This window comes from Balaenoptera physalus (genome assembly GCF_965194825.1).
Source record: "Balaenoptera physalus genome assembly, chromosome: 3".
NCBI classification, from domain to species: domain Eukaryota; kingdom Metazoa; phylum Chordata; class Mammalia; order Artiodactyla; family Balaenopteridae; genus Balaenoptera; species Balaenoptera physalus.
This window is the reverse complement of record NC_138890.1, coordinates 125594703-125616510: the sequence shown is the minus strand read 5'-3', so window position 1 is coordinate 125616510 and position 21808 is coordinate 125594703. Positions and strand designations below refer to the sequence as shown.

General features: G+C 34.3%; 1 protein-coding gene across 13 annotated transcripts in view; it reads right to left on the bottom strand.

The window, feature by feature from the left end:
- The window catches only part of ADAMTS6 (ADAM metallopeptidase with thrombospondin type 1 motif 6), a 279209-nt gene that overhangs the window by 245219 nt on the left and 12182 nt on the right, over positions 1-21808 (bottom strand). For 11 of the 13 annotated variants that reach the window (XR_014262242.1, XR_014262243.1, XM_082457107.1 and 8 more), the window contains 4 exons: positions 13758-13926; positions 7978-8189; positions 7448-7531; positions 6785-6930 (listed from right to left, as the gene is read on the bottom strand). Coding sequence is in view for 11 of the 13 variants with exons in the window: in XM_082457107.1 (XP_082313233.1) it covers positions 6785-6930; positions 7448-7531; positions 7978-8189; positions 13758-13926 (611 nt within the window). In the remaining 2 variants the exon portion in view is untranslated. Of the gene's footprint in view, positions 1-6784; positions 7537-7977; positions 8190-13757; positions 13927-20613; positions 20689-21808 lie in introns of those variants that run through there. The other 2 variants (XM_082457106.1, XM_082457105.1) reach the window with 2 other exon arrangements.

Here is a 21808-nt window from a genome sequence, read left to right as displayed (position 1 = left end):
CTGCATGCAACAGAAGCAGAATACACATTCTTCTCCAGCACATCAGGAACATTCTCCAGGATAGATCATATAATAGGTCACAAAACAAGTGTCAACAAATTTGAGATTAAAATCATGAACACAATGGTATGAAACTAGAAATAGGAACAACAGGAAAAAAGCAGGAAATACATGGAAATTTAAAAATACGCACCGCTGAACAAACAATGTACCAAAGAAGAAATCAAAAGAATAGTCAAAAACTATCTTGACACAAACAAAAATGGGAAAACAATGTAACAAAACTTATGGGATACAGCAAAAGCGTATCTATGAGGGAAGTTTACAGCAATAAATGACTACATTAGAAAAAGGAAATATCTCAGACAAACAACATAACTTTACAACTTACAGAAAATAGAAAAAGAAGAACAAACTAAGCCCAAAGTTAGTAGAAGGAAGGAAATAACAAAGGTCAGAACAGAAATAAATGAAATAGAGGTTAGAAAACCAATAGAAAAGATCAAGAAAACTAAGAGCTGGTTTTCTGAAAAAAAATAAACAAAATTGACAAACCTTTAGCTAAACTAAGAAAAAAAGAGAGAAGACTCAAATAAGTAAAATGAGTAATGAAAGAGGAGACATTAAAACTGATACCACATAAATACAAAGGATCATAAGAGGCTACAGCCAACAATTATACACCAACAAATTAGATAACCTAGAAGAAATGGATAAACTATTAGAAACATACAACCTATCAACTGAATCATGAAGAAATAAAAAAAACACATAGACTTATGATGAGTAAGGAGATTAAATCAGTAATCAAAAATCTCCCAACAAAGAAAGTCCAGTACTAGATGGTTTCACTGGTGACGTCTACAGAACATTTAAAGAGGAATAATACCAATCCTTCTTAAACTCTTCCCAAATATTGAAGAGAAATGAACATTTCCAAAGTCATTTTAAGAGGCCAGCATTACTCCGATACCAAAGCCAAATAAGGATACTACAAGAAACAAAATTACAGGCCAATATCCCTGGTGAACATAGATGCAAAACTTCTAGACAAAATACTAGCAAACCAAATGCAGCAGAGTTTTGAAAGGATCATACACAATGAAGTAGGATTCATCCCTAGGATGCAAGGATGGTTCTACATTCACAAATCAAAAAATGTGATACACCACATGAACAGAATAAAGGATAAAAATCATATGATCATCTCAATAGCTGCAGAAAAAGTATTTGACAAAACTCAACAGCTGTTCATAATAAAAACTCTCAACAAATTAGGAATAGATGGAATACACCTCAACAAAACAAAGGCCATATATGACGAGCCCACAGCTAACATTATACTCAATGTTAAAAGTCTAAAAACGTTTCCTCTAAGATTAGGAATAAGACAAGGATGCCCACTCTTTCCACTTTCATTCAATATAGTACTGGAAGTCCTAGCCAGAGCAATTAGGCAAGAAAAGGAAAAAAAATGTATCCAAATTAGAAAGGAAGAAGTAAAATTCTCTGTTTGCGGATGACATAATCTTATATACAAAAAAACATAACAACCCTACCAAAAAACTGTTAGAACTAATAAATGAATTTACTAAAGTTGTAGCATACAAAATCAACATGCAAAAATCAGCTGCATTTTGATACAGTAACAATGAACTATCTAAAAGCAATCCCATTTACAATAGCATCAAAAACAATTAAATACTTAGGAATAAATTTAACCAAGGAGGTGAAAGATCTATACTGGAAACTATAAGATACTGATGAAAGAAATTGAAGACAAAACACCTAAATGGAAAGGTACTGCTTGTTCTTGGACTAGAAGAATTAATGTTGTTAAAATATCCATACTACCCAAAGCAATCTACAGATGCAGTGAAATTCCTATTAAAATTCCAATGACATTTTTCACAGAAATAGAAAAAAAATCCTAAAATTCATATGGAACCACAAAAGATCTCAAATAGACAAAGCAATCTTGAGAAAGAAGAACAGAGCTGGTGTCATCACACATCCTGGTGTCAAACTATATTATAAAGCTAAAGTAATCAAAATACTATGGTACTGGCATAAAGTCAGATACATAAACCAGTGGAACAGAATCAGCAGCCCAAAAATAAACCCATGCATATATGACCAACTAATCTTTGACAAGGGCATCAAGAACATACAGTGGGGGGAAAGGATAGTCTCTGAAATAGATGATGTTGGGAAAACTGGATATCCATATGCCAAAAAAATGAAATCAGACCCCTATCTTACACAACTCACAAAAATAAACTCAAATTGATTAAAAACTTAAATATAGGACCTGAAACTAAAACACCTAGAACAAAGCATAGATGAAAACCACCTTGACATTGGTCTAAGCAATGATTTTTTAAATATGACACCAAAAGCACAGGCAACAAAACAAATATAAACAAGTGAGACTACATCAAACTGAAAAGCTCCTGCATGGTATGGGAAACAATCAACAAAATGAAAAGGCAGTATAAGGAATGGGAGAAAATATGTGCAAACCATATATTTGATAAGGGATTAATACCTAAAATATATAAAAATTATACAACCCAAGAACAACAACAAAAAATTCCAATTTAAAAATGGGCAAGGGATTTAAACAGACATTTTTCCAGAGGTAACAAAAATGGCCAACAGGCACATGAAAAGGTGCTCAACATCACCAGTCATCAGGGAAATGCAAATCAAAACCACAATGAGATATCACCTCAAACCTATTAGGATGTCTATTATCAAAAAGATAAGAGATGACAAATGTATTGAGTATATGAAGAAAAGGGAACCCTTGTACACTGTTGGTGGGAATGTAAATTGGTACAGCCATTATGGAAGACAGTATAGAGGTTCCCTAAAAATTTTAAATATGACCCAGCAATCCCACTTCTGGGTATATACCCAAAGGAAGTGAATTTAGTAAATTAGTATCTTGAAGAGGTATCTGTACTCCACATTCACTGCAGCATTATTCACAATAGCCAAGATATGGAGACAACCCAAGTGACCATTAACAGATGAACAGATAAAGAAAAGGTGAAATACATACACACACACACACACACACACACACACACACACACACACACACTGGAGTATTAGTCAGTCATAAAAAAGAAAGAAATCTTGTCATCTGTGACAATGTGTATGAACCTGGAGGGCATTTTGCTATGTGAAACAAGCCAGACAGAGAAAGACAAATACTGTTTGATCTCAGTTATATGTGGACTCTTTAAAAAAAAAAAAGCTGAACTCATAGAAACCAAGGATAGAATGGGAGTTGCCCAGAGTTGGGGGGGTGGGGGGTAGAGTAAATGGGGAGATATTAGTCAAAGGGCACAAACTTTTAGCTATAAAATGAATAAATTTTGAGGATCTAAGGTACAGCATGGTGACTACACATAATGCTATAGGTATACTTGAAATTTGTTAAGAGAGTAGATCTTAAGCATTCTCATCCAAAAAAAGAAAAAAAAAAAGATAACTATGAGATGGATATGTTAATTAACTTGATTACAGCTATCAGGTCACAATGTATATGTACATCAAATCATCACACTGTACATTTTAAATATACACAATTTTGTTTGTCAATTATACCCCAGGGGTTTTTTTTGATTTTAATTTTAATTTTTTTGTCTGCACCTCACGGCTTGTGGGATCTTAGTTCCCTGACCAGGGACTGAACCCGGGCCCTCACAGTGAAAGCACAGAGTCCTAACCACTGGACCACCAGGGAATTCTCAGCCTCAGTTTTTTAAAAAAAGGTTAGATAAAGCTAGCTGATACAGAACAGATTTCACTATATATTATATATACATATATACTTACACATAAAAATAAACATAAATGTATATAAAAATTTAAAAATATATGTATATATTAATCATTTTTAATATGCTCTTTGGTGTTAATTCAATACTTTTGATACCAGATAAAACAACAAAATTTTATTTTTAAATTTTCTTTATTTTCTTTCTGTCTAGTTATGGTGATCTGATATCTTTGTACAGCAGTTTGTTTTAAAATTATATCAATAAAATAAAACAATAAAATATCATTTGCTAAGAGGAGATAACATTTTGAGTTTTTATACTTTTTTCCAAAAGTAACTATGATTACCTAAGTAACTAGGTTCCAAATGGTTTTCTGCTTAAAACATTTAAATCCCTAGGACAAAATTTGGCCTAGTAAAGATAAACATATCCATCAATTTTTCTCTGGAATTCTTGATAAACACATTATATATTCTCCCTAGTGAGCTGACATTTCGAGCAAACATAAATCATGTTCTTACCTCTAAATGGTGGAGTCACAACCCTGAACATGTTAATAAGTGAGTTACATGAAGCAATTTTCAAAGTTAATATAAAATTATCTATGGAATTCTCATAATTATTTTTACTAAAAGTAGCACTGTGATTTAAACATATGTTCAATTTCACAAATCAAAAATATATAAGGGAGAGTCAAGAACTGGTAAAACCCCCAACCAATAAAAACTTAAATATTAGAGATAATACTCAGATAGTCATCTCATTTAGATAAGTCACTCGGTGGCCCTAATAATTCAAAGATAATTGTAGACTTTTAAGTAAGCTAAAAGTTAATTTGAGACTTCAATAACAATTCAAAAAGGCATTCTATACTGTCCCAAAGGGCATTTTTCTAACCTCCATTACATAACTAATCTAAAATGATATGAGGTATGAATTTTTTATAGTACTGTTCTTTAAATCCTGAGATAATTTCTAGTGCTATCTGAACACCAGGAGAAAAGTTTCAAAAGAAAATTTTGTGTTCAAATCTCAGACATCAAACAGGCACTCAAAGTAGCTTACAGAAGCAAAGAGCTCTGCAGAGGATCAGAAAAATATCCGGGCCAATTCAGAGTAACAAGTCAGACAGTTGAATGCTGTAGCCAGTACAAAGAAAGGGTGGCTAACTGCCCAGATGTATTTCCCTACTCAAATACTTATAAATGTGCACTCTTAGTGTAACTCCTGTCATTTGATGCAAAAGTTAAAAATCCGGGAATTCCCTGGTAGTCCAGTGGTTAGGACTTGGCACTTTCACTGCAGGGGGGCCTGGGTTCAACCCCTGGTCAGGGAACTAAGATCCCGCAAACTGCGCAGCATGGTGCAGTGCAGCCAAATAAATAAATAAATTGGTTTTAAAAAAAAAAAGTTAAAAATCCAATGCAGATACAATAATAAAAAAATGAAGCATCAAAAGCCCACTGGGCATTGCCTTTTTTGCGGAGAGGTAGAGTTTTATAAATATAAGTACAGATGCCAATGCAAATATCTGTGATCATTCTGTTAAACATATATAACAGATATTTTCCTCTAGTAATTTCATTGAAACTAATCATATCATATATATTTTTACACAAAAGTTTCTATATTTGCACAATTCCTAGTATATTTTTAACTCCTCAAATATATTTGGAAACCATTCCAGACCACAAGACCTGAGGAATTGCAGAATTTATCAGACTGACATGTCAACACATATGAATATAGAACCTTAAAATGTTGGTTTTATTTAGCAGGCATATCATAATCAAAGTTTTTTGGTTTACAATGTGAGGTAGATGAAGTCAATTAAAATAAGTGTAACTGTAAAAAAATACATGAACTCAGAAACTTTAACTCTACAACTCAGTTAACAGGAACATTTTTCAAAATGCTAAATTCACATTATCTTACTGGGTCTCAAGATTCTGATCCTGTATACTTTATACTCCCCCTCCACAGAGTCTAATGTGGAGTCAGTCAATGGGCACACCACAGATGACGCATATGTTAAATACTGCCGTGCAAATTAAAAGAAATAATCCACTTAGCCAAGATAGAATAACGCTTCCATTTTGCTTATCTGTTTATTTGTTATTACTTGTTTTCATTTTTAAATACTAATAAGAGATCAAAAGACAAGCATCTTTAAATGATTTAAGCATGGTTCTAACCAACCATGATTAGAGTATTAAAAAGTTAAGACAGACAGCAAAGTATAATCAAAGAAGACAGGATCACCAGGGCTTGAGCCCTGCTCTTTCACTTAAATATTTTGAACTGGTCTCCTCATTTCTTACATGGGAAAAATAATAAGAATATCTACTTCACAGAATTTTTGTTGGAGAGTAAGGAGAAAATGGATCTGAATACAGTTTTATAAAAAAGGAAAGAAATATATGAATTCATTGGGTTATCATCAAGTAATAATTTTGCCTGAGAGAAAAGCTATTCAACATATAGTATAGTAAATATGCTTCTTTATATCTCTTAATTAAAATATTTTAAATTAAATAAACATTCATCTAAGTAAACTGAGTAACCACCGATGTCCTCCTCCCTTTTAACAATTTGGAGGTAAGACTAATTAATATATTTTATAACCAAGAGTGATGACCCATTTTTATGTTTAAAACAGATTTTTCTCATACTTTTCAATCTTGATTTTAGCATGTATTTTGTTCAATTAACAAAACATATATGTGCTTCCAGTTAAAATTTATGAATAGACCTTAGTAGAAGAAAAGATATATATTAAATTTCTAAGTCAATGCTAAATCTTTTCTCTTATTTGGTTCATTTAATGCAAACACAACAATACTGCAGTATATTCTTTCTCAGTGGTGAATAATAAATTACCATTTTGCTTTCTCTATACTCATTACCTGAATGAGGCTTTAGATAGGACCAAATATAGTTACAATATCAAACACAATAATCAAAGGTAAAATACTTGCAACAAACCATACCTAGTAATAAGAACTGCATTATCGTGGTGGGCAATCCCATTTTCTGGAATGGTGTTTCCATCACTTTGGTGGGAGAGAATGGACTTCTGCCATTTACAGAAGCTATCGAGGGACTTGTCTGCATGGTGGTTTATCTCCAAGTTTGGCTGCAATACAACATGCATACCAGAAATGTTCCAAACAAATTACTAAGGTCAGTTGTTAAAACTTTTGAAGGCTAAAGTGGGACTATAATTAGAAGTAGTGGTTTCTAGGAATAACCTCTTGCCAATTTTTATCTCTGTAATATTTGACCTAGAATTAACTTAGTGTATTATTGAACAGACATTCTTTCCCGTTCCAGCTTTAATGATAATGTGAATATATGTGATTATCAGCCTACAAAACCAACCAAATCCACTGTTATAAGGTCTGCCATGCAAATGCTCATCTTTATGCTGAAACATATAGCTAACACACATACATATAGCTTTAACATGACATAAGAGGTATATTCTTGTAAACTCTTTCAAATTTGCTTAAAATATTAAATGCTTAGAGCTGAAAGTCATAGTCAACTAGAACTTTCTAAGAGGAACAATAATAAAATATATTATTCTTTAATACATAATTCTACAGTCTGTCTGTTAAGAGCTTTAGATTTATAAACTAACTCATTCTTACCTGATCTTCTGTGAGAACAATTAAACGGGCCACTATAATATTCACAACGTTTCCTAGGCTGGAATCACGGTAAAGTTTGGCAACCTGACCTCCAGAAAATAAGAAAAGACACAAAGTCAGACAAAAATCATAAGGTGATTGTTTGATTTTATTTTTAAAGCGGTAAAACAATTTTTCATCCATTTAACCACTGCTTATATAAAAAGATTCTTTTATCCCATATCACTTAGAACTCTACCCTCAAGATGCCTTGGTAAAAGATCTGTTATACAAGTCTACTTCAAGAAAAACTGTCTCCTAAAGGTGAATTACAACATAGTAATTAATTAAGAGGGTGAGCTGATCTAAATGAACAATAAGGTCACCTTTAAATTTATTTTCTATGGAACTGAAAAAGTAATAGATCGATTCTTTCTAACTTTTGATGAGTTAATTCTCAAAATCATTATTTCACAATAAAAATCCATGACCTTAGTCAAAAACCATAACAAACTATTAAGTTAAAAATTATATAGAGGGATCAAACTTACAATATTCATCACACTCAAAATGTAATGTTCAATGTCTTTGCGGCCATGGTAGCCCACCATCATTTTGTCTGCCACTACTAATGTCTCCACAAACCGCTCAATGCTTACTGATCTCTTCTGTCTCTGGTGGATATGTATGCCATTAATTGGTAGTGAAGAAGGAAAAGCAGATGTGTCATTCAACCACCAAGGTTTGCCACTTCTTAGGAGGTCTACAATAAAAACAATTATCTAGTTCACATAGGTTCACTAATTAAACGTATTTATTCATGGAGTTTTCATGTAGACATACTTCTCATAAATTCTCTAACACACTAAGATTTTTCAAAGTGAGGGAAGGGGATAAGGAAATGCAGTAGTGAAAAAATTAAACTTCAAATTTTTCAAAATAATCATATTACCTGAAAAAATTAATAACATTCAACTGCTCATGAAAACAAAACAAAATAAATCTAATAGTTTACTTTAAAAAAGGAATCTTCAAATAATCATTTCATATTTTTCCAGTGAGTGATTATGTCATAATACTTTTAAATTTAGAATATGTACTTTAAAAGAATCATTTAGAGTTGTTTAAAAAGCAACTAAAGTATTGACTTTCTAAACAGCCTAAGACAGTTCTGATGAAGAATATTAATGTTGCAAAAATCTATTCCTAAAATGCTTTTTGAGCATTTATTTTAAAGTAAGATGCTTTTATTAAACTATCTTAATAGAGCAATTCTATACGGCTCTAGAAATCTCAAATCTAAAAGGCTGTGAATTATCTTTTCCATTTAATTTTGTATTCTACAACTATTTATCCTGACAAAGTACCCAAAGTATTCCTTTTCCGAAACCTAGAGGTCAATGGTATTAGACTGAGAGTTGAAAGACAATGATTCTGACATGACTCATTTTAAACCCCATTTCAGTGTGGATTGCAGCTTTATCCTTTGATTTCTAGATATTTGGTCCTTCAGCACAGAGGAAACTTTTAGTACTATGGCATTTGTAAACACTTGCCTCATTTATATTCATCTTCATTTAATAAACTTGAGCAAGTACAGGTCCTCTGTATACCTCACTTTCATATCCTTATATTGAACAGGAAATCTTTCTAACCGCCACTTACTGAAAAATTTAGTGACGAAAAGTTAAGAGTAATCTATATAATCTACTTGACAGAAAGTGGCACTATACTGTTTTTCTTCAGCCTTTCCCTTTTAAAAATTACTTTGAGAGAAGTTATAAATTTTAAGAAATAAGAGATGGAAAGACCACAAGAAGCATCAGTCAAATACTTTTGAAACTCATATAAATTAAAAGAATGTCTTTATTCCTAAAGGTCAAGAGAGGCAGAAATATACTACTTCTTAATTCAATAGCATATCCCCAAGACAGCCAGTGAGTATTCCCCTATGACCATTGTGGCAGACAGACTCTTAAGGTGGCTCCCATAACCTCCTGTGTCCTCATCTCCTCCCTTGAGTATGAGCTGGACCTGTGACTTGCTTCCAACCAACAGAAGACAGGAAAGATAATGGGATGTACATGATTACATGTATATGACTACATACCTATGTTACATAATATTGTAGCATCTTACTAAAGTCATTCCCTTGCTGACTTAGAGGAAGGAAACAACCAAGTTGGTGAATTGTACATTCCTAGGCACTGCAGGTGGCCTCTGGCAAACAACCAGCCAGAAACTAAAGTTTTCAGTCCTATGACAGCAAGGAACTGAATGCTGCCAACAACCATGGGCGTGAGGAAGTGAATTCTTCCCCAGTAAAGACTCTGGATAAGAACCCAGCCCTGGCTGAGGTTAAATAAATAACCTATACATACACAGATTCCTGGTCCACAGAAAATGTGAGATAATAAAAGTGTATTGCTTAAGCCATTGGGTTTGTGGTAATATCGTTATGAGACAGCCAAATCTTTTCTGCATTAACATTACTCCAATTTCTCTTGCTCAGTTTTCTGTGATCATGAAACCACTCATGTATTCAAATCATGCCTAGTCTTCTCCTTCCTCTGGCTGGACAGCTTAAATGTCTAAATACAGGATAGAATTTCCATTATTTTGATAATTTTCACTCTCATTCAATTTCTCCTTATTTTATTTAAAATATTGTATAAAGAATTAGACCATGATTGGGCAACATAAACACTTAGCAATAGTGTTTCTCATTTGATAGGATTTAGTATAAGGTAGCTGCTGTTATCATCATATTCACAATTTTCAACTTTTTAGCTTTTTAATTGTTAGTTTGCTTGGCTATTGCTCCATCAGAAATATATATATACAGTGTCTTTGATGGACATTCATAAATGAAAAGATATAATCCTTATACTCAAAAGATTTGTAGTCTGATAAATATATGTAATATACACACATGCATACTGAATGAATAAAATCTAAAAAGATAACATCTTTAGTTTCATTCTAAAGATTAAAATCTTTCCCACATGATTAGATCATTACAAAACAATATCTACATTTTATAATTGTCAACTGACTGCTTAACGTTAAGTTTAATGATCTGTAATGAATATCTCTTTTAGTCTAAAATAAAATACACAACTGACTTGTTTTATTTTGTTTCAAAATAGAGACTAGTAGTTCAAATGATACTCATTACATGTGCTTTGCTCAGTTTAATTTTGGATTGAGTACTGAATGTTAAAGAAAACATTCCTCCACAAACATATGCAATAAAGAACTTTTCCCCCAAAGCCAAGTACATAGATCTCTGTCATCTGAAATATAATTTTGAGTTTTTGATCAATCTCAAAATATTTTTAATATATACAGCCATGCAAAATTATCTCACTGATCTGGTTTATTTTTATTTCTTTTTTTAAATATTTATTTATTTATTTGGCTGCATCGGGTCTTAGTTGCGACATGCGGGATCTTCGTTGCAGCATGAGGGATCTTTTGCTGCGGCCTGCAGGCTCTACAGCGCACAGCCTCAGTAGTTGCGGCGCGAGGACTTAGTTGCCCTGTGGCATGTGGGACCTTAGTTCCCGGACCACGGATCGAACCTGCATCCCCTGCATTGGAAGGCGGATTCTTAACCACTGGACAACCAGGGAAGTCCCTGATCTGGTTTATTTTTCATTACTCACTTACTACTTCTTGACGGTTGGCCATGTATTTATATGTTTGTTTAAAAGCTTATTTAGTTAACTGTCTCTCTTCACTAGAATATAAGATCCCTTGGAGTAAGGACTTTTCCTGCTTTATTTGTTACTGCATCCCAGCACTGAGAATAGTCTTGCATATGCATGCTAAATTAATATTTATTTAATAAATACATAAGTAGATAATGCAGGTATAAAGACAAAATAATATCTATATGAAGAGACTATAAGAACATTCAGTTATCTCTGGGTGGTAAAAGAGCAACTTTCATCTTCTTTTTTATTTTTCTTTTTATCCTGTGTTTTCTAAAATTTCTACAAAGAACAGATATTACTTTCATAAAAAATTTTTAATCAATAGCTTAAATCTAATTAGAATGGGAAAATTCATATTTGAATATGAGATAAAAATACCCACTGTCAAGAGGGTTTTCATATCTTATATTCTGATATAAACTTGAGTTCCTGATTAACAGATTAACTGGCAATGTATGCCTATAAATGCACATCTCACTTGAACGACACTGTTGAGCTAGTATCACAATTAAGGTAGTTCTTAACCAGACATTTCTCAAACTTATTAAACCTAAAGTGATTTTTTCCCCAATAACATCTAGTGACATTCTCATGGAATTTAGGGAGCTACTACTATAATTCCACTATTGGGAAGCCAGTGAAGGTGTGTAAGCCAGAATTAGGAGATAGACTTGACTAAAGACAGAAAAGGACAAACCTGGAGATAGGAAGACTAGATAGAAAGTCATTACAGTGGTCTATGATGGCAATAAAAGTAGATTTGGAGAACTGCCTGATTCATGCCTAAACCATTGAAAAATAAGGCTCTGCCTGGTAAATACCAGTTAGTAATGAAATAGGCACTTCAAAAGAGGATAACCTGAATCTCAAACAGTTAAGAGATACCTTTCAGAACATGATGAAATCTTTAAATATTTTTGCAAAAGGTGATCTTTAAACATCATGTTGTGGAAAAAATGGTGGGAAAATTATATAACAATAAACAGCTAAATATTTGAATCCTAGTTTTTAAAAAATTTATATAAAGTTGTACTTATAGCCTAAATTTTGTTAAATATAAGAGAAACTATTTGCATAATGTTTAGCTTCTTTATTCATTTCAAAGACAAATCAAACCTTTTTTCATTATTTACCATGATACTGTATTTCATAGCTCAACTAGATTCACTTTAAGTGACCTTTTTCTAGTACCAATTATTCTTGACCAGCAAGAACCTCCCATAATTAAAAGCCTCAGAGATTACTCAAGAAGAGAGTATGGAGAATGAGAACAGTCAGCTGAGGAGAGAACTTCAAAGAACACTTGTACTTGAAGCAGAAGTAAAAGAGCCTATAAGGATACAGAGAAGAAACAAGAGGGTGATGCATTCACTAAATCACAAGGCAACCCATTCCATTTTTACAAATCTACCTGTTAAACCCATTCTATTTTTTATTAAATTTACTTGTTGGTGAACTCTTCTCTGTATTGAGCTGAAATCTCCTTCTGAAATATTCTGCTCCTAGTTTCAGCTACTAGAACTACATGGAATAAATCTACTCCTTTTTTTTTTTTTTTTAATATAGTGGCTCTTTAAATGCTAGAAAAAGTCATCCCAATAATAATGATAGCTACCATTGTACTGAGTAACTAATGTGCGCTGAAAGGAGTACTCAGAGAGGTTGGGTAATTTGTCCACAAGTATGCCAAAGCCCATGTTCTTTCTACTATGCTATGCTATATCCTCTATTTCTCTAAGCTTTCTAATCTTTAGACTAAACAGCCTCCTAACCCCCTACCCTAGTCTTTCTCTTCTCTAAATCAGTCTCCATATGGTTGCCAGAGTAATCTTTTTAAAACCCAAATCTGATCGTGTGATTTCTACTGCATAAAACCTTTCAGTGGGATTCCAGTATACTGAAGATAAACTCCTCGACACGGTTTACAAGCCCTTTGTGATTTGGCCACTTTTTATCTCTCCAGTTTCACCTCTCACAAGCACTCCCCACCAACCACTATGAATCTCACCCCTTCTCTAATATCCAGTTATATGAACTGTCAGTTCCTGGAATGTGACATTCTCTCTTTTGTTTCAGAACCTTTGTAAAGGCTATTCCCTTTATATGGAACACTCTACCCATTACTCCCTTAGCTTAAATGTCACTTCCTCCCTGAAGCCTTCTTTGACCACTAAAGGCTAGGTTTGTTGTCCCTATTATGTATTTCTATAGTACTCCAACTAACACTATCTTTGAATACTACCTTTAAGACTCTTCAAGTCTCATTCAAATGTTTAGATTCCTACCACTAGCATAAAAATATCAGGCAAACCAAACAGCACAGAGTACTATGGAACATCTGTGCATGAAAGCTGTAACTATTACCTGGATAAAATAAGGTTTCCCCTTCAAAGAAAAAACTATCAAATTTTACACAGGTTTGTATTTTATGGACTTCTTAAGAGCTTCCAAAATTGACTTAAAACTATCAATAGGTGACATCTTTTAAGAGGACTCTGGACATTATCATTCTAATTACTCAAATTCCTATTTACTTTTATTATTAATCTTACCTTACGTGCCAGAAGAAACTGGCAATACAAGACTATACTTTCTAAAAGCCCCACACTCACCCGAAACCCCACAATGAGAGTGATCATATAGATGCCGTTGTTGAAGGGTAGACTTTTTGTAAATAACATGAGGATGGCCATTTTCATAACTAAAATGTTTGGAGTCCTCTGTGGTATTCTTTAATGGTTCAATAAAATATTCTTCATCTTCTGTAGCAATAACACCATGCTAAAAGAAAAGGAAACAAAGAATTTACCAAGAAGAATCATTTTAAATATTAATTAGTAGTATTACCAGGAGTCAAAAATAAACTGATACCTCTCCAAAAAGGAGGTTAAAACACATGTTAATAGAAATTTAGTGAATTATCTATACTCAGCAAAACATTATATAAATTTTCCTATTCTTTAAAAAGGATGTTTAAATACCTTTACATGCTATGCCCTGTACTAAGCATAACACATACATTATTTCCCCTAATCTTCCCAATAACGATGTGAGGTAGCAGAGACCTCTGTATGTTCACTAAGACTTATTTCCTTTCCAAATTGTGCACACAACTTAACTGACTCCTATGTGTTTAGGTATAGCTTTGTAATTGAGTTTTGGCCAATAGAAAATAGGCACAGCATATACCACTTTCAGGCCCAACCCCCGAGAACCTCTCCAGTGGAATTCTCTACTCTCTCTGAGAAAAGACCTAGGAAAGGTGGAAGCCAAAAGAGAAAGAACATGGGTCCCTGACTGACCTCATGGAAAGCTGTCCCATCTAGACACACATAAGGGAGAAATAAACTATTGTGATAAACTACTCCCATTTAAAGTTCTATGTTACACCAGTATATATGTCCTTAATTCATATATGTCCCATACATCCCCATTTTGCAGATGAAGTAATAGGTTCAGAGGTTAAGCACCTGCCCAGTATTATATAGAGGTAAGTGAAGGCACTGGTATTCCCACAAAGCTCTGCTCTTATTTACAGTATTATATTGCCTCACATCTATTTACTTAGCCAAGTCCTACTTAGCTCAGTCATAGCTCCTCTTTAAAACTTTTTTGAGTCCAACTGCAGTAGCTTCAGCCTCCTCTGATCTCCAACAGAGCTTATTATTGGTATCATTTATTTTTAATTAATTCTATTCTGTTTTGCTGCATCTCAAGTCTTGAATCTGTATTTAAATTTGGTATAACTTTCCAACTGCATGTTTTATTTTCCCAACCATACTATTTGCTCTCTTAAAGAGAGGGTTTCTTGGTATCAGTTACACCCATAGAAAATGTCTCATATGTAGTATATACAGCAAATAAAATTTGCTGATTAAAGGAAATGAGATAGTAAGTTATGTACATCAGAAATAAGAACTTCCATCCTTGTCTAATAGTGTTTTCCTAAGAATGGCACATGTGAGGACTGTTCTTAACCCAACTAATTTACCCTGTAACACTGGATAAAACATAAACTCTCTGAGCGTATTTCCTCAGCTGGAAAAATGAAAGGGTTGGTGTAAATTAGTGGTTTTAAAACAGCACTCTAGGGAGCCCTAAGGGTTCCATGGAAGTGCCCTTAGGGGACTGCCTCAGACAACAAAGGTAGACCTACAGGGTTTGGATTCCTGGGATTAGGAATCAGCTGTGCTTTTATTAATCTATATATTAGGTTTCCACATAACATTTCATTTGAGAAAAGAATTTTGCCGATTTAAAAAGAAAAAAAAAAGCTAAAAACCTCTGGTCCAGATAATCTGTAAGATCCCTTTGAATCTAAACCTCTATGATTCTGTTTAGGGAAATTCATGCTAAGTACCACATGCTTGGAAAGAAAAATAAGACATAATCAGAGCTGCTCTAACTTACAGATGAAGTTGGCAGCCACCTACATGAAATGAGCTAAACAATGCAAAAACGAAAAAGCAGACCTAGTCACTTCACATTATTTTCACCACTGTTTGCTTTACTTTAAGGATATTAGTCCCTAAATTAAATGCAAATACTGACAGGAATAATATAATACGCCAGTAACAAACTCTAATACCTGATCATGAATTACTTTACCATCAAGATTAACAAAGTAATAGCAAACTGAGCAAGGCTCCTGAAGAAAAGAGGACGCATGCAGAAGAGAGGGCTTGTATAAGAAGTTTTGATAAGTGTCTAGAGTACTGCCCAGAAAGGGCAGAGCACTAAAGTCATGTGATGCTGGATTGTGGGCAGAAGATGTCAAAAGGTCCTCAGCAAAAAACTCAGGTTGCTGGAGAAAAATAGAGTCAGAAACTTGGTAAGTAAATAAAATCTCTAATTTCAAGAACGGAAAGGCCTTGGAAGAAAATCCAGAGTTAGGTACTCTGTAAAATGTTTACACTCATTATCTCATTTAATCTTAATAGCTCTATGAAGTAAGTACTACTATCAGGTCTACTTGGCAGATGAGAAACCTATACTGAGCAAAGCTAAGTAACAAATTCACTCAACTATCTTTGGAGATTGGACTCTTAGCCACTATCATTCCCTTATCCTCTGAGGGTTGCTTCTTCTTTTTCTTTTAAAATTAATTAATTAATTTTGGCTGTGCTCGGTCTTCACTGCAGCATGCAGGCTCTCTAGTTGCGGCACGTGGGCTTAGTTGCGGTATGTGGGATCTTAGCTCCCCGACCAGGGATCGAACCCAGGCCCCCTGCATTGGGAGCACAGAGTCTTAACCACTGGACCACCAGGGAAGTCCCCTGAGGAGTGCTTCTAACTTTGTCTATTCATTCACCAAGTATGTTTTGAGTGCCTATCACACTATCACACGGCAGGTACTGTTCTAGGTGGTGGGAATACAAAAGTGAAAAAAACAAAGTTCTGGCTCTATCATGGGGCTTACATTTTGGTGGGAAGAGGTAGAAAAAAGTCATTCATTCATTATATAAATAAATAATCAATCAGGTAGTAAGAAATGTCAAGAAGAAAAATAAAGCAGTAAGAGGACAGAAAGTAATCAGAGGACAGAGAGAATTATATAAACTATTTAGGATGGTCAGGAACATCCTCTATAATAAGGTGATATTTGAACAGAAACTTGAATAAAGTGAAGGAGCATGCCAAACAGATATCTTGGGAAAGAGCAGATCAGACAGTGGGAATGGCAAATGCAGAGGCAACGGGGTAGGAGCATGCATGCAGTATTTGAGAAACAGCAAGGAGCTACTGTGGCTAAAGGGAGGGAAGAGTAAAATGACTATGAGATTAGAAAGGTGCTGGAGGCCAGATGATAGAGGACCTGAGTTAGGTGGGAGTCCCAGAAATCTGTGCATGCCTAGCAAGAGCCCTACTCCCACTTCCCTCAGCATCCCCACTCACCTCTACGCTGTTGGCCTCAGGACCATCAGGATTAATCTCATCATGCCCCCTTTCCTTGTCATGCCAGTCCCTCCAAAATGCCCAAGATCCATCCCCTGGATTCTACTCCCCATATGGTTAAGTACATCATGTTTTCTGATCCCATCTTCTACTTCCCCCTTCACCATTTAAAACACTTCTACTGTGCCCTCTCAAATTCAAGGTCGATTATATACAAAATCTCCTATACACTCAGCCTCATCTGTGAATGTTCACTTCATCTTGCTCAAACAAAAACCTGAATCGCCCTAGATAACATTCTTTCTTCCCTGTAATCTTCTGGAATGGTGGCTACTTTCTCTCCTACATACCTCCTATTGGACCTGGAGGTAGGGTTAAGAGTTCTTGTACTCATTGCCATTTCTAAACAATTATCCCTCTCTCCTCCAAAAAAAGAAAAAACCTTACCACCTTCAAATCCCATACCATCACCTTCTCCCTCTGCTAGCTGTAGTTATCTACTGACCCAAAGTCACTTTCCTCATTCCTCAAAGATCTTAGCTTCTGGGTCACTGTCACCCTCTGCAATACCACTCCTGAATAATTGTTGACTTCAGTATCTTCTTATATCATTTGTTCTTAAAATTTGTGTGTGTGCACATGCCCTGAATCCCTCTGAAGGTCTAGGGGTGAAGCCTGGGGACCACTTCTCAGAATAATATCTTAAATGCAAAAGAAATATATAGGATTATAAATAAAGCCAATTGTAATGAAATACAGTTATCAAAATATTTTAAAAATGTAATATAGTAATACATACGCCTTTTTGTAACACTTTAAATAAGAAGCTTTGCAATAGATCTAATAACTACTATAATTTCACAATAGTGATTAACATAAATAATATTTTAAGGGACCTGCAAAAACTGTAACACGATATGAAAATATCATTTCTATCAAGACAAAGTTACAGGTACTGCTATTACCTTACTGGCTTGTTACCTATATTGTTAACTGAAGGAAATGTTAAATTTCACTTAAGAATTAGTAAAGATAAAGATGAAATTTTCCCCATTCCAGTTAACAAACCCCCTGAATTCTATCCATAGACCCCAGCTTAAGAACTACTTACATAGATGGTCTCTTCAATCCCTGTCCTCTCACTTCCTTGGCTTCCTCTCCTTTGACTATCTTGTCCATCTTATCTTAGACTAGTCTTGCTTTAAATTCATCATCGTAATCTCAACTGTGTCCTTGACGCTTCATGGCAATTATACTATGTTTCTCTAGTTCATTCAGTATCCTGCTCTCTGGGATAAATATTTCATACTTTCTCCTCTCTACTTAATCCCCTAACACCTCATCTTTCCATCTTCCATTCCAACAGAAAACAGCACACAACCTCCTGCAAACTTCTACAACCACAAATACCAACCTACCTGCATCTCATGTCCATATATTCTATATTATTTCCTGTTATTATGGATGAACTGTCCATTCTCCTAGATAAGAACAATTATTCGATTTATGTAGATGATTTCATTCCTTCTCGCCTATCAAACAATTCACTCCAGAAATTTCTCTTCTCTTTACACAACCATTCTCATTTTTATAAAACAAAATGATAAAGACTCCCACTTCTGCCTGCAGCAACTGATCATTTCTTGCTTTTCCAAAAGTCCTCAAAATAATTGTCTATATATTCTTTACTCTTCTCCCATTCCTTCTTAAACCTACACGCATCAGGCTTTTGCCTCTTTTCCAAACCCCACTATGACTTCACCAAAACTGCTTTTGCCAAGGTCATCAATAACTTCTTCACTGTTAAATTCAATGATTGGTTTTCAGTCAGACTCTTATTTTGACTCAGCAGCATTTTTCCCTTGAAATACTTCCTTCTCTTAGCTTCTAGGATATTTGCCTGGTTTCCCTTCAACCTTCTTACTCCACTGTCCTTTGCTGTCCCCTCCACATCTTTCCGACCTCCCTAACCCCTTGAAGCACCCAAAGGCTCAGTCCTTGGACCTCTTATTTATTCTACATATACTCTCCCTTAAGCAATTTCATATAATCTCCTGGCTTTAAATGTCATTTATATTTATATAGATGACTCCCAAAATAACTTCATAACTCACATCTCTCTCCTGAACTCCAGGCTTGCATACCCCGCATCCTATACAATATCTCAAGTTTAACATGTCTAACTGAAGTTATGATATATACCACCCCCCAACCTACTCCTCCTATAACTTTTCCATCTCAGTTAATGTCTGAGTCTTTCTCATCTCATGTGATGGCTGCTATTTTCTTCTAGTTGCTCAGGCCCCAAGCTTGGAATCATCATTGATTCTATCCTAACTGTGTCCTCTAAAACCTAACAACTGGCCCCCAAGTTTTCTTTCTAACCTCACCTTCCATTACTCTTCCTCTCTCTCACTTAGCTCTAGCCATGGTAGTCTTCTTGCTGTTCCTCAAACACTCTCATATCAGACCTCTGTACATGAAGATTTCCACCTGGAAATCTTATCCCTCAGATGTCAGTATTCCTTTCCTCATTCCTTTTAAGGTCTTTACTCAATATTTTTTCTACATTAGAACTTATCAGTATCCAACATATTATGATTTTTATTTATTTATCTTATTGTGTATCTCTTCCACTAGAATGCAAGCTATACGATAACAGGGATTCTTGATTTGTTCACTGTTGTCCTCCTAGCACCTGGAACAGTGCCTGTTACATGGTAGGTACTTATAAGCACTTGGTGAATGGATGAATTAATAATGGAGAAAGTAGAGAAGCAACTATGAACGTAACTAAATGAACAGAAAGTCTAATGGGGTCATTGGTCTTTTTTAACTAGGTTTATAGTCTTTAGTATCTTAGAGAGATAGAAGAAAATCATTTTTCATCAAATAAGAACAAAATATGAAGAAAGAAACAATGCAGGAAAGATCTGTTGAAAATTAGAAATATGACTGCTATAATTTTTAAATCAATTAAAGAAAAAGAAAGCAAAAGTGGGAAAAGCTCACAGAACTCAGAACAGAAAAAAAAAAGGGGGGGAAAGAGAGATAAGAGAAGCAGAAAAACAATTACAGAATGGGGTGGTGAGGGACAAGGAGATAAAATCACTAAGGAAATATTTTTTTAAATTTCTCTAAGTTGAAGGAGGGTCTTTAAATTGAAATCACCCATCAAATACAAAATAGGGGTCAGGAAAGAAGACCCACAGCTTACCACATTATTTATAAAATTCTTGAAACAGGAAGGATAAGGAGAAAAGCATATCATTTTGAAAAAAAAAGTTTTTTTAAAGAAGAGGAAAAGAACAAGAAGCAGACTTCTATCTGCCACCCAAAATGTATCAATGCCAATTTTTTTTAGCTCTTTAAATCTTTTCCTAAGATATAAAACCATAGAGATAAATTTGATACCCCATATTTCCCTTTTCCAATTCTACCATCCATGGTTCTGAAGGAAAACTATTTTTAAACCTAGAATTCTATATCCAACTAAATTATTAACCAAACATGAGGGTAACATAAAGTCACTTTCAAATAGGCAAGGACTCAGAAATTTTACTTCTCAGGCACCTTTTCTGAGGTAATTACTTGAAGATGTTCTCCAACAAAACCAGGATGTAAACTCAGAAAGAAGAAGATGTGGAACTAACCTAGGAAAAAAGAAATCCCAAGATGAGAGAAGTGTAATAGCTCAAGAAATTAATTAACCCATACACTCCAAGAAAAATGCCTCCAAAGAAGAATGGAATATATTCCAAGCAATAGGTATAAGGACTAAGGAACTGGATGAAACTGATCAGTTGGTAAAGAAATCATATTTTTTTTTCTCAATAAGACAAAATAAAAGTAACTAGAAACTCCAGAAAAACAAAACCTAAATAAGAAAGCCATGGTTCAAATATAAAGCAAACTAAAAAGTAACATTATTTTAAACAACTGATAGATTATAATGTTAGGAATTTTTTCCTTTGAGTGGTGCAAGCATTGTAAAACTGAAACTATGGGTAAGGAAGTATGATTAGAAAACACTAATGATCTCTACATTGAAAACTATTTTACATAGAACAATTAAAAACAGAATTGGTTAAAAGGGGCCTTAGAAAAGTGGGATTTTAGAAAAACTTGTTTACATATTCCATTTGATTAAAAATGTAACATGATATAAAATAAGAATGAAGGCGAGGGTTACTAAAACTGGTGGGTAAAAGTGAGATGAAGAATAGGATATTTACATAGTATCTGCTCACAAAGTATCTGCTCACAAATTCCTTATTAGTTGCCAAGGGGAAATAGTAACTTTAGTGGACAAACCTGGCAGACCACGCCTAGATCGAGCAACATTGTAAAGCAACTATACTCCAATAAAAATTAACAACAACAACAAAAAAAGTGAGTCAACATGGACCATGCAGTTTCAATAGGAAGCAAAGTAAAACAGGTGTTAACGAATAGAAATAAGAGAGAATAAGACACACAGAAGGTCTCAATGAGGATAAAAAATAGATGAATGACACTCCACTATCCCCTTAAGTATAGAAAAGTTTCCATTTACAAACTTCTTCTCACTTATCCCTCATCAACATCTTTCACCATTTCATCAGTAGTCACTTATATCAGCAATTCTCAACTGTTTCCAGAATCAAATTCTCTTCTAAATTTCAGAGCTATATTTCCCAAAAGCCAACTAGACATCTTTAACCTTTATTTCTTCAGATTCTTCACATTTACTGTATCAGAAACACTTTCTTCATCTTCCTTTCTAATC